At 42.1% G+C, this 13,641-nt stretch overlaps 1 protein-coding gene across 3 annotated transcripts; it reads left to right on the plus strand.

Annotated features, from left to right (window-relative positions):
• The first annotated feature begins 10,027 nt into the window (after window positions 1–10,027).
• LOC124276741 (SPRY domain-containing SOCS box protein 3-like) lies at window positions 10,028–13,426 on the plus strand. Of its 3 annotated transcripts, none has more exons than XM_046712388.1 (5): window positions 10,028–10,539; window positions 11,178–11,237; window positions 11,362–11,517; window positions 11,789–11,938; window positions 12,506–13,426. In XM_046712388.1, the coding sequence occupies exons 2-5, from the start codon at window positions 11,234–11,236 to the stop codon at window positions 12,889–12,891; spliced, it is 696 nt and encodes a 231-aa protein (XP_046568344.1). In that variant the 5' UTR covers window positions 10,028–10,539; window positions 11,178–11,233; the 3' UTR covers window positions 12,892–13,426. The 3 variants fall into 3 exon arrangements, with proteins under 3 accessions (XP_046568344.1, XP_046568346.1, XP_046568345.1); XM_046712390.1 differs by lacking the exon at window positions 10,028–10,539 and adding an exon at window positions 10,565–10,636; XM_046712389.1 differs by lacking the exon at window positions 10,028–10,539 and adding an exon at window positions 10,635–10,710.
• The last annotated feature ends 215 nt before the right edge of the window (window positions 13,427–13,641 follow it).

Raw genomic sequence — 13,641 nt, forward strand, 5'->3', positions numbered from 1 at the left:
CTCCTCCCAAGTGCATCCCAAACGTGCTCTATTGGATTAAGGTCAGGGGACCTCGATGGCCAGCGTTTTGAAGGAAATTTCGTGTCAACATCGCGGTATGCGGCCGAGCATTATCATGCTGGAACTGTTGACCTGGGCCATGAGCCGCCATGAAAGGAACGAGTTCAGGGGTGAGCACCTGGTCGCGGTAAGCAGCAGCTGTGAGGTTTCCACGGATGACCAGAAGTCGGGAACGGTTGTTTCCACAGAAAGCACCCCACACCATGCAACTTCCGCCCCCGAATCTGTCGACTTCCTGTACACAACATTGGGCATACCGTTCACGACGTCGTCTCCAGACTCTATGCCTGCCGTCCGCAAATCCGGTAAACCTGGATTCATCGCTAAAGACAACTCGATTCCAGTCTCTCTGGGTCCATCGGAGGTGACGTTGGGCCCACTAAAACTCACTAAACAATATGTAACCAACCATGTTAACTCACTAAACAATATGTAACCTGCCATGTTAACTCACTAAACAATATGTAACCTGCCATGTTAACTCACTAAACAATATGTAACGTTAACTCACTAAACAATATGTAACCTACAATATTACTCACTAAACAATATGTAACCTGCCATGTTAACTCAATAAACAATATGTAACCTGCCATATTAACTCACTAAACAATATGTAACCTGCCATGTTAACTCACTAAACAATTGGTAACCTACCATGTTAACTCATTAAACAATATGTAACCTACCATATTAACTCACTAAACAATATGTAACCTGCCATGTTAACTCACTAAACAATATGTAACCTGCCATGTTAACTCACTAAACAATATGTAACCTACCATATTTACTCACTAAACAATATGTAACCTACCATGTTAACTCACTAAACAATATGTAACCTACCATGTTAACTCACTAAACAATATGTAACCAACCATGTTAACTGACTAAACAATATGTAGCCTGCCATGTTAACTCACTAAACAATATGTAACCTACCATGTTAACTCACTAAACAATATGTAACCTACAATATTACTCACTAAACAATATGTAACCTACCATGTTAATTCACTAAACAATATGTAACCTGCCATATTAACTCACTAAACAATATGTAACCTGCCATGTTAACTCACTAAACAATATGTAACATGCCATGTTAACTCACTAAACAATATGAAACGTTAACTCACTAAACAATATGTAACCTACCATGTTAACTCACTAAACAATATGTAACCAACCATGTTAACTCACTAAACAATATGTAACCTGCCATATTAACTCACTAAACAATATGTAACCTGCCATGTTAACTCAATAAACAATATGCAACCTTCCATATTAACTCACTAAACAATATGTAACCTGCCATGTTAACACACTAAACAATATGTAACCTACCATGTTAACTCACTAAACAATATGTAACCTACCATGTTAACTCACTAAACAATATGTGACCTACCATGAAAAACTCACTAAACAATATGTAACCTACCATATTTACTCACTAAACAATATGTACCCAACCATGTTAACTCACTAAACAATATGTAACCTGCCATGTTAACTCACTAAACAATATGTAACCTACAATATTACTCACTAAACAATATGTAACCTACCATATTAACTCACTAAACAATATGTAACCTACCTTGTTAACTCACTAAACAATATGTAACCTACAATATTACTCACTAAACAATATGTAACCTACAATATTTACTCACTAAACAATATGTACCCAACCACGTTAACTCGCTAAACAATATGTAACCAACCATATTAACACACTTAACAATATGTAACCTACCATGTGAACTCACTAAACAATATGTAACCTACCATGTTAACTCACTAAATAATATGTAACCTACCATATTAACTCACTAAACAATATGTAACCTGCCATGTTAACTCACTAAACAATATGTACCCAGCCATGTTACACACTAAACAATATGTAACCTGTAGACAGGCTAGATCCACAAACGACAAGGTCCAGCCGTATTGCAGATTTCTTTAATTTAGTCCAGCCAGATGGTAATGGTCAACACTCGCTCAATTTTGGAACATGTTATAATACATGTACATGTATTTGTGTCTCAAAATATAACATTTAAATACAACTAAATCTTTAAGGAACATTACATAGACATTAAATAAATACACACATGGCAAGTGACAGCTATTACAATTATGGAAAATAGAATTATGGTCAAAGGGCTACACATAATTACCAGCTATGGGCTGACTCAAATGCCGCGTGCTTCATAAGAACGTCTTCGATAGTGAATATCTAAACACAATATCAAAATTATAAATGCTATGCAAAACACTGGTATAAAATACATCACAAGTGGAATTAAACTTACTTTTAAAGCAATGGTTTTGCACAAATAGATCACTAAGATATTGAAAAGTATTTTATCTCAACATTCCATATACTTCCAACAATAATACTTTAAAATACCATAAACCAATTTTTGTACTGTTTATCCTTAATAAAATGCGTTATAATACATAAAAATAAGACCAAACAAGTGTGTCCCTGGTGAAGTTGCCAGCCGGAATGAAAATTACTGAGCATCTTGCCTTGCATGAAAAACATGAGCTGCAACTTACAGCCAATGAAAGGTTGTGAGGCTTCTTAATAAACTTTAAGCCAGTCAGCACAGTTGGTATAAAATATGAACTGTGAACTATCCTTACATATGTGGCAAGGCTCCAAATGTGTGGTACCGAGGGTCCCTACCTCATTATACAATTAACAATATTTTAAAGCTTACAATTAAAACCAAACACCAAACAATACCAAAATAAATACAATATTTTCCACACTGTTACATAACCTACCATATTACTCACTAAACAATATGTAACCTGCCATATTAACTCACTAAACAATATGTAACCTGCCATGTTAACTAACTAAACAATATGTACCCAACCATATTAACTCACTAGATATGTAACGTACCATGTTAACTCACTAAACAATATGTAACCTACCATGTTAACTCACTAAACAATATGTAACCTACCATATTAACTCACCAAACAATATGGAAAAGAAATTCTTCTTTCTAAAATAACTATTACTGCTGTAACTGTTTTGTTGTAGATAGGGTGTGGCGAAAGGGGATGGGGGGGCATTGCCGTTAGGATTGCCATAAATGGAACAGGCGGGAATTAAATCATGACACATATTTGCGAATGCAGTAAGATCTTAACAGGTGATCATAGACACACACAGGAGGGACCATGTTCTCAGTCCTGATCATGTCTGGTTATCTGGACTCCCAAACACCTTCCAATTTGACATATGGACACCCCCAAGTAATTTGCTGTTATAAATAGATATGATTCAACCGGCAGTTATAAGTACACTAACGTCCGACTGTTTTTGAGATCCCATTTCCTGATACGTCCAGAAGAGAGTCCATTGAAATAACTGACTGCCTTCCGTTCTGCGCCAGCTGCTCCCAGGTTCGTAGAATGATGGTACACTGAACCACCATTTCAAGCACACAAACGTTCAATTCAAACTTTCCATCGAAACAGAAGAGTTCCCTTACTTCATTGCTGTGAAGAAGCATTTCTGGAACCTCTCCCAAAGTGTCCAGTCCTTTGTTGAATCTGGAAATAGTGGTGGTCCGATGAATTGAAATAATCGAAGATTGGTCGCAGTGACTAAACGACCAAGCAATCGATCATGTTTTCTCATAATCGAACACAAACAATTCTAGAACACTTGTTTTCATAAACAATATTTTTCACAAGGTTGGATTTCACAAAACCCCAGAAGACATTAACTTTCGTTAGGCTAAAGTAGTTTGTGTAAGGAAACAAAGAAGGCTAAGCACCTTAACCCAACAATACCCACAAATGATCCACTTTATGAAATAACTTTTAGATTCATAATTTTTCTGTTGCACGTGTTTGTTTCATTGGAACGTTCTCCTAAAGACGGTTACATACATTATTTCATTAACGATCAGTTTTCAGGTGTCAAAATTCATGTGTATAACTGTGCATCGGTCAGATCGTTATCATGAATAATAACTGAATTAATTGTGAAAACATTCCAAATGTGTCGTTGTTTTTTATTAACTTTTGCGTATTAAATTGTGGCAGATACTAAAATTACACCATTTCGCAACACCAACACTAACGAACCCGATTGCACTTAATGCTATTTAATACTAAACGTCAACGCCATAGGGCAGTCATTTCTCACATCTGCCGAAACAGATTCATTGGGGCATTTGTGGCGATGTAAAGAGAAGCAATACATGCATGGATTACCGATTACAAATCGGAATGACACCAGGTGTTCACGAAAAGGGTGAGCGTATCCTCCTCTATCGGTAGCACCCGCCATGCACACATACTCTCCCAAAAAAGAAACGCATCATGAAAATAGCAATTTCATGTAGCAATGAATTAAAACGTGATTCATTTTACAAAAAGTTTTGCTCTGTTTATGAGTCCTATGGTGTTTATTTTTTGAAACATCACAACAAAACGCACCATCCGTAAAATACCCGTATTTAACAGCATGATTTTCAATTTCGGCTTGTAGTGTCACAGAATACACAATTCACATGCAATGCACGTGAAAGTTGGGGATCAGATAGTCTCAATGATGGGTATGAAAGGTTGATCGCTGTCTGTCGATTATTCACTGTATTTGGAATATTGTTGATGAACGCAGAATGCCACGTCTAAGTGAAGCCAACCGTCATATCGCCATCGGTTTGCTTGAAGCTGGCCAGTCTCAACGTCCAGTTGCCCGACGCATGAATGTTCACCAAAGCACCATTTCACGGCTCTGGGAGAGATATCGCCGGCAGAATGCGGTAGCAGATGCCCCTCGTAGTGGGCGACCTCGAGCGACCACTGCGGCGCAGGATCACTACATCCGGGTACATCACCTGCGTCATCGGACAGCTACGGCGACCAGTACCGCTCGACAAATACCCGGATTGAGGAGACTTTCTGCACAGACCGTCAGGAACAGGTTGAGAGAGGCTGGTTTACGTGCCAGAAGACCTTATTTTGGCCCTGTGCTTCGACAACAACATCGTCGACATCGAGTTCAATGGTGCACCAACGTTCAGGCCTGGAACCTACCGGATTGGCGTAGAATCTGGTTCAGTGATGAATCACGATTTCTATTTGAACGACGCGATGGAAGAATGCGGGTGTACAGACGTCGACGTGAACGTTTCGCCGACGCTTGCGTTCCCCAGGTGGACAGATTCGGCCGGGGCAGTGTTATGATGTAGGGAGCGATCACCTGCCGTAGGAGAAGTGATTTGGTGATGATCCAGGGCAACCTGACAGCTCAACGGTACTGTGACGAAATCCTACGCCCACACCTCCTTCCAATCATTGATCGCCAGAGGGAATTGTTTCAACAGGACAATGCCAGGCCCCACACAGCACGTCACACTATAGACTTCCTCCAGAACCACAACATCAATGTGCTCCCCTGGCCCTCAAGATCACCGGACTTAAACCCGATCGAACATCTGTGGGATGCCCTGGACAGACGGGTGCGACGCCGTAACCCTCAGCCCGAGACACTTCAGCAACTCGCACAGGCACTACAGGCAGAGTGGGCTGCGATTGGGCAACACGAGATTCTGAGACTTATTCGTTCGATGTCGAGGCGATGCCGTGCAGTTCTGGATGCCCACGGTGGTCACACGAGGTATTGACTTCAGCGCCACCACACGTCTCCATGTGACACTCAAACTGACTTTCCTCGAGTTGGTGCCAAAGACGGATAAGTCTGCATTCCCAGTGTGCAATTTCGCTATATTTCATTGACTCATAAAGCCTACAAGATGTTTCAAAATAAACATAAAAATACAGTTGAAATTCCTATATGCGTTTCTTTTTTGGGAGAGTATATATTGCGAGGGGCCTGTCATATTTGGTAGAAATATCATTCTGTCAACCATAAAATGTTAGGATTTAACAAAACCGCGAACGGTCAAACGTTAGTTGAAAAGCTTGGTAACAGTACATGCTGATCTAGGCATTCTTTGATTCTGCCAAGCACAATATAATGGATCAAGGCACCACAATGTTCTTCTTTGCAAAGGAGAGAGTGAGAGAATAACAACCAGCAAGTTGGATAAGTTGATCAGCACCACCTACGGCATCCGGAAACGAAGACATATCCTCTGTATTTCGTATCTTGAAAACATTACATATCTCTATAGTTTTAACAATTCAGGCAAAAGAAATTATGGAAATCATACAAACAGTTATTTCATGCCATTTAATTGATGCACGAATGCAAAAAAATGTATTTTCTTTAGATAACAAATCGTTTCAATGCCCAGTGGCTGTGTGGTTGAGGTGGTGGAAGTTTCAATGTTGACAAATTAGTGCCTGATTCTTAGGGTGTGGGTTCAAACCCCACACCCTAATATGTGTATAATGTAAAGAATGTCAAAATTGATAATTTGAAACTATTGTATAATTTTAAACAAGCTATAACTGAACCTACAGGAATTACTGACACAACTTGTTCACTGATCGATTTTATATTAACATGTCATTGTCTGACTAGTTCCTCTGGAGTATGTGACGTCGGCGTGTGTATGTTCCGTATTATGTGGGGAGAGGCATTATCACAGGCAGTTTTGCTTGTTTGCCAATCCCCCCAGAACCCTTTTATATGTAACAAAGGAAATACATATTGTGTAAACCAAATCCCGTATGGGACTCAACCAAAAAGTACTAGAATGGTTACTATTACATATTGTTATCCCAAATATATATAGCAGTGTTGAACTGAAGTATAATTCTAGTTGATATATTTGCTTTTGAATAAATGAAACATATACTGAGTCAAAAAGAGAAACTTCACAAAATGTAATTTTAAAAATTAATGAAGAATTTTTCTCTGATGATACATCTATGTATGCGAAATGGGATCCCTATCTTTCGACTCTAGAAAAACGTTAGCAAAACCCACTCAAACCCATCCATTCCTCGTGCAAATGACGTTAGTGACAAATCAGGTTTTGCACGTGCAGTCGATCACGTGATCTTCGCATAGAAGTTTTCTTCATATGCACGTGTTTGCATTGGCCTCAAGAATTGAAAAAAACACTTTTAAACCACAGTTCTAACGGTACTTGAAATGCCACGATTGTCAAATGTGCAACGTGAACGTGCAGTTGGCATGTTGCAAGCGGGAAGATCAGTTATTGACGTCGCAAGAGCAATGGGATGCAGCCGTCGTACTGTGTATGACTTGCGAGGTCGTCTACAACAAACTGGCACCACTTCTGATCGCCCAAGGTCGGGTCGTTCACGTGTGACGTCACGAGCAGAAGACCGTCAAATCGTCCTACGTCACCTACGTGACAGATTTCTGCCGGCTACACGAACCAGGGCTGAGATGTTTAGAGGTCGACTGTCCTCACAGACCATTCGAAATCGGTTGCGGGCTGCCAATCTCCATTCTCGACGTCCATATCGTGGGCCAATATTGACGCCGTTTCATCAACGTCAACGTCTGCTGTGGGCCCAACGTCACCTCCGATGGACCCAGAGAGACTGGAATCGAGTCGTCTTTAGCGATGAATCCAGGTTTACCCTCAGATTCGCGGACGGCAGGCATAGAGTCTGGAGACGACGTCGTGAACGATCGACAGATTCGGGGGCGGAAATTGCATGGTATGGGATGCTTTCTGTGGGAACAACCGTTCCCGACTTCTGGTCATCCATGGAAACCTCACAGCTGCTGCTTACCGCGACCAGGTGCTCACCCCTGAACTCGTTCCTTTCATGGCGGCTCATGGCCCAGGTCAACAGTTCCAGCATGATAATGCTCGGCCGCATACCGCGATGTTGACACGAAATTTCCTTCAAAACGCTGGAATCAACGTCATAGACTGGCCATCGAGGTCCCCTGACCTTAATCCAATAGAGCACGTTTGGGATGCACTTGGGAGGAGGCTTCGTGGTCTTAGGAACCAACCTCAGAATTTGCAGGAACTTGGCGCTGCCTTGCAAGAGCAATGGCGCAGAATCCCCAACCACGTGTTCACAAGCATCAGGCAGTCGATGAGGAGACGGTGTTTGGCAGTGGTGAATGCGCGGGGCGGCCATACACGATATTGAACTGAGAAATTTCGCATTTTTATTCTTGTGACTTGACATTCTGTATACCAATGTTTTGGAACGGCGGTGTAGCCTAATGGAACTGATTATGGCACTGTCAGTGTATCGAGTACATCACACAGATCTCAGCAATGAAATAATAACAATTTCACCATCTTACCATCTCTTGTTCTTTTATAGTGCCCTGAAGAAAGAATGTGAAGTTTCTTTTTTGACTCAGTATATATGACACTAAATGTTACCATCTAATGGTAATTACTGTATCCCAGAACTTTAAGCCTGTTCAAAATCGAAATTACGCAACGAAAATTGATGCTAGTTGTCAGCAGAAATGATTATTTCAATATTCACGATATATCTTATTGCTTCGCACTTCACTGATAAATGTTGCCAATGCATACTGTGCACATTTCTACATTTAAGCTCTGGCATATGGCATTTTGTTTGTTTCATTATGTTTATATATTTTTATTTTGGGTCTTCTTTTAAGAATTTGTATGTAGGATAGAATTAAAATGGTTATTGCAATGCATATCAGTAATATTCAAGATTCGCCCGTTCAAAACAATCCAGTGATTACCATCATGAGCATCGATCTACGCAATAGGCATACCATGTGTCGACCAAGTCAGCGAGCCTGACCACAAGATCCCGTTAGTCGCCTCTTACGACAAGCATGGGTTACCGAACATTAATTCTAACCAGGATCTTCACGGGTGAGAGGAATAGAAAATCCAGTCACTGTAAATACTGACCCCTGTCGTTCATCTGGTCATTGACTCTCCACTGTAAATACTGATTCCTGTCGTACAACTGGGCATTGAATCTCCACTGTAAATACTGATTCCTGTCGTACAACTGGGCATTGACTCTCCACTGTAAATACTGACACCTGTAGTACAACTGATCATTGACTCTCCACTGTAAATACTGACCCCTGTCGTACAACTGATCATTGACTCTCCACTGTAAATGCTGACCCCTGTCGTGCAACTGATCATTGACTCTCCACTGTAAATACTGACCCCTGTCATACAACTGGTCATTGACTCTCCACTGTAAATACTGACCCCTGTCATACAACTGGGCATTGACTCTCCACTGTAAATACTGACCCCTGTAGTACAACTGATCATTGACTCTCCACTGCAAATGCTGACCCCTGTCGTGCAACTGATCATTGACTCTCCACTGTAAATACTGACCCCTGTCATACAACTGGTCATTGACTCTCCACTGTAAATACTGACCCCTGTCGTACAACTGATCATTGACTCTCCACTATAAATGCTGACCCCTGTCGTACAACTGATCATTGACTCTCCACTGTAAATACTGACCCCTGTCGTACAACTGATCATTGACTCTCCACTGTTAGTTTTGATCCCTTTACTCTTCATTATGCACACCGATTTGGTCGGCATATAAATTGTTTTCTGTGGCATTCTGCATCTACATAGCATTAACTAATGACACGTGATAATGACTCAGCTTCTCTGCCAAACCCTGTCTGGTTATGGAGCTCACTGTGCGAGGTGACCGACTTATTTGCGGTATTGAAAGCTGGAATTCGTTCAAGGTCAACAACATTTTGAACGAATTGGAGAGGTGTGTCCCGCCCAGCCAATCAGTCGACAGGCCGTATAATACGCCACTCCCACTGTACTACGCTATTACATCCTCCCCACTCACGTTGTCGGGAGAACATTTTGAGGACGCATACTGTAACATTAACGATATCACTTATAGTATATATTATATCATTATCAAGTTCGTTGTCAGTACATCATCATCTACTGTGTTAGATGATTTGAAGCGAGAGTGTAAAACACAGCAGCACCTAACTCATTGAGTTTCAGCATACTGTCTACATCTCCTGTGTATATGCCGAGTACAGGTCGGGCATGTGTACACTGGCACGACTTAGCTGTCACGTTATATACAGAAGTAGGTGGACACTTATCTTCGCTATTCCGGCCATGTCAACAAGCTGTTTACCTCACACGTACCCAGATATTACCGTCTTCATTCAAATATCTAACCATTCTTAAAACTGAGATGCACAGCTGTGCACGTTGTATTCTGAACTGTTTACAACGACATGGGTGGCGACATCGCCGCGGTGAAGGGGGGAACAAACGATAGGTGCCTGCACTTAGCTGAAGCCCGGGGAGTTGTGCACTGTCTGTGACACAGTGTTTACATGGTGTACTACGACTTTGTTATCAACTTGTTTACTCGATTCTAACTCAACCAGTCCACCTGCAGCCAGTTTCGTCCAGTTTGTTGTTGATAGTACAAGAACGTGGTCTGTAGTCATAGTACCCGTGAAGGGAGACATCTGTATTGCTGCCTCTAGGACGGTCAACACAGGTATGTAGGCCGCCAGTGCAAATCAAGGGAGGATTGTATGGGACGGGATACTTGGGAACATAACGTCGGCTTGTTTCCTCTGTAGCCATGTGATCATGTAAGGTGCAGGAACTACACGTTGTGATGTAATCGTGAGGCTGGACACGTGTACATTATTGTGATGACATGACGGTAATGTGCATAGGTGTTGCATTATGATAAGGTGAAGCAGAGCAGACACGTGTTGCATTGTTATCACGTGAGGCACGACAGACACGTCTTGTATGGTTATCACGTGAGGCACGACAGACACGTCTTGTATTGTTATCACGTGAGGCAAGATAGACACGTATTGCATTGTTATCATGTGAGGCACGATAGACACGTGTTGTATTGTTATCACGTGAGGCACGACAGACACGTCTTGTATTGTTATCACATGAGGCAAGATAGACACGTATTGCATTGTTATCACGTGAGGCACGATAGACACGTGTTGTATTGTTATCATGTGAGGAATGGCAGACACTTGTATTGTTATCACGTGATGCACACCAGACACGTGTTGTAGTGTGATAAATGGACCAGTCGACGTCAGACAATGTTTATATCGATTTCTGTACATCCCGACGTGACGAATTGGTTTCTCTGTATTTCAGGTTTACTTTCAATACAGCATATCAGAGACTGGTAAAAAAGTTAGTCCCATAGATACATGGGTAAGTACTGAATGATTTAATGTTTTGTAAATGTTATTCTCAGATTGTTTTCTTTATGAGACATATTGCATGTTGTCCTTTTATTACAAGTAAGCACAGTGACATTAGTTCTTTGTTTCTACAGCTGTCACTCTTTGGCCGGTGTGTCTACAGCGCGAGTATCTCAATGACAACTGGGTGTGGGACTATCACACCAAACCCCCCGAGGTGCTGTTGTCATCCGACCTGGAGGACGCCTACTTCCATACAGACCCTGTCGACCAGAGTACAGGGACAGCCGGTACGTACCCTCAACCCCTTCAACCCGCACTGGGTTAATGGCACGTTCAGTTTAGAAGCAGTTGTAGCATCCCAGTGCCGTCGCCGCTGCTGTCTCTGCGTTACACCTTGTGTATTAGTCATGAACATGCGTTACTGTTATCCGTCCGTGGCAGCAGGTGCTGTATTGCCGTATGTAGCTAGTTGGTACACATACAACGATTTTATTCATACAGATTCTGTCCTTGTACAGCGTGTTTCCCTGTGTACACATACTGTGTCTGTTCGTATAGGCGTCCGTGGCAACAAGGGTTTTCTAGATGGGGAACATTTCTGGGAGATCATTTTTCTGGAGCCGCCAGCAGGCACTTCCGTGATGGTGGGCGTGGGGACACAGAAGGCCCTCCTTCACACCAACAACTACCAGTATGTGGATCTCATAGGTACGACTGGCTCCTGCACTCACATTTCGACATTGGGTCATAACCTTCTGGAAGGTGTGCCATAGTGTTTCATAGTCAAAGTAAATATACATATAGCTGAAACCCAACGAGTATCATCAGTGTGTAACACGTCCCTGTGTCATACTTTCGATAACATCTTGGGGACATGCGTGTTCCAGTATAAGCTGCAGTTCGCTGTGCAGCGTTGCACCCATTACTCGTGCTAGAAATCTATGATCATGAGTTCAAATCCCGGTTCTCCAGGAAGCCTTATCTGGGTTAGTCAGCTTCCATCCCGTTCTTGTGGGGCTATAAAGGTGGATGTGTACCGTGTCCGGCGTTCCTCGCACAGCAACCTGATAACCCGTGATACAACTGATAGTGTTAAACTCGTTATCATATCATTGACGTCATTAAATTCCAGGAGAGTCAACATGAATTAACTGCGCCTGAAACAGGAACGGCCAAAAATTTCGTTGTTTCTTTGACAGATGTATTACACTGTGGAAAGTGCTGGAACATTCTTGTGACACATTCATAAATGTATACAGTATCCTTGCTTTTCAGGTATGGATGGAGAGAGCTGGGGCCTGTCCCACAAAGGGAGAGTGTGGCACCGCGGTGTTCCACGAACGTACTGTGACCCAATATATGACCGCACTACTGTGATCGGATGCTATCTCAATCTGTATAAAGGTACTCTTAGTTTCTACAAAAACGGCACGGACCTAGGTGTAGCATTCAGTGGACTTGACACTGTGAGGGAGCCCCTGTACCCACTAATCTCCTCCACAGCAACAGAGACGGAGCTTGGACTGGGAGTGAGATCATGCCGCTACCTCTCTCTACAAGAAAAGTGTTGTGCAATCATCAAGAACAATCTCATGTGTGCGGACTCAGTTGAAAACCTGCCGCTGCCTAATGCGATCAAAAACCACATCCGGCAATTCTAACTCATGTTTTGTCATTATCAGGTAGTGTGTTTAAAATAGTGTTGCCATGTGTGTGAATGTGCGTGCGAGTGTGCGTGCGAGTGTGCGTGAACAGATTCTCGTGCAGGCTGTACGTGAATAGGTGCGTGTTGCTGTTCGGGCGAGTGAAGCTGACAGAGTGAATTACCTCAGGTTACACAAGTGTTCGGAGTGGGTGTGTACAGTTTACATATGACTGGTCGTTTCGGTGATATTTCTGTAGCTTTTAACAAATGTACATAGTAGGTTTTGTACAAGTATCATACTCTCGTGACATGATCCCGATAATCAAAATAGTTATCACTGGATTTTCTGGTTCAGACTCTATTGTTCAGGCTGTCGTATAGCTGTAATACTGCTGAGTGCGGCGCTACACGACATACAACGAACCAAAGAAACCATTATCCCGGTGTAAGACAGTTTGTTGATTACTCACATACGACTGATTTTTCGGTTACCTCAGACACTCGAGGACGATGTTTTTGCTTCGGTTTTGTAATAAATATTTACACATCTACGTGTTTGTCTGACTGGTTCTATTAACAAATAAGGAAAGGAACGTGTATGCACTAATGGACATGGCTCGTAAAGATACCGATACATGGTTGTCCCAGTGTATCATCGTACACGTACCTTCACATGATTGTCCCAGTGTATCATCGTACACGTACCTTCACATGATTGTCCCAGTGTATCATCGTACACGTACCTTCACATGGTTGTCCCAGTGTA

The sequence above is a fragment of the Haliotis rubra genome, unplaced genomic scaffold (assembly GCF_003918875.1).
Source record: "Haliotis rubra isolate DU_JTF1 unplaced genomic scaffold, ASM391887v1 Scf212, whole genome shotgun sequence".
NCBI lineage: Eukaryota > Metazoa > Mollusca > Gastropoda > Lepetellida > Haliotidae > Haliotis > Haliotis rubra.

Coding starts and splice junctions, on each gene's coding strand:
- LOC124276741 (XM_046712388.1), top strand. Junction 11,518..11,788: donor CCAGAGTACAGGGACAGCCG/GTACGTACCCTC, acceptor CTGTTCGTATAG/GCGTCCGTGGCAACAAGGGT. Junction 11,939..12,505: donor CCAGTATGTGGATCTCATAG/GTACGACTGGCT, acceptor CTTGCTTTTCAG/GTATGGATGGAGAGAGCTGG.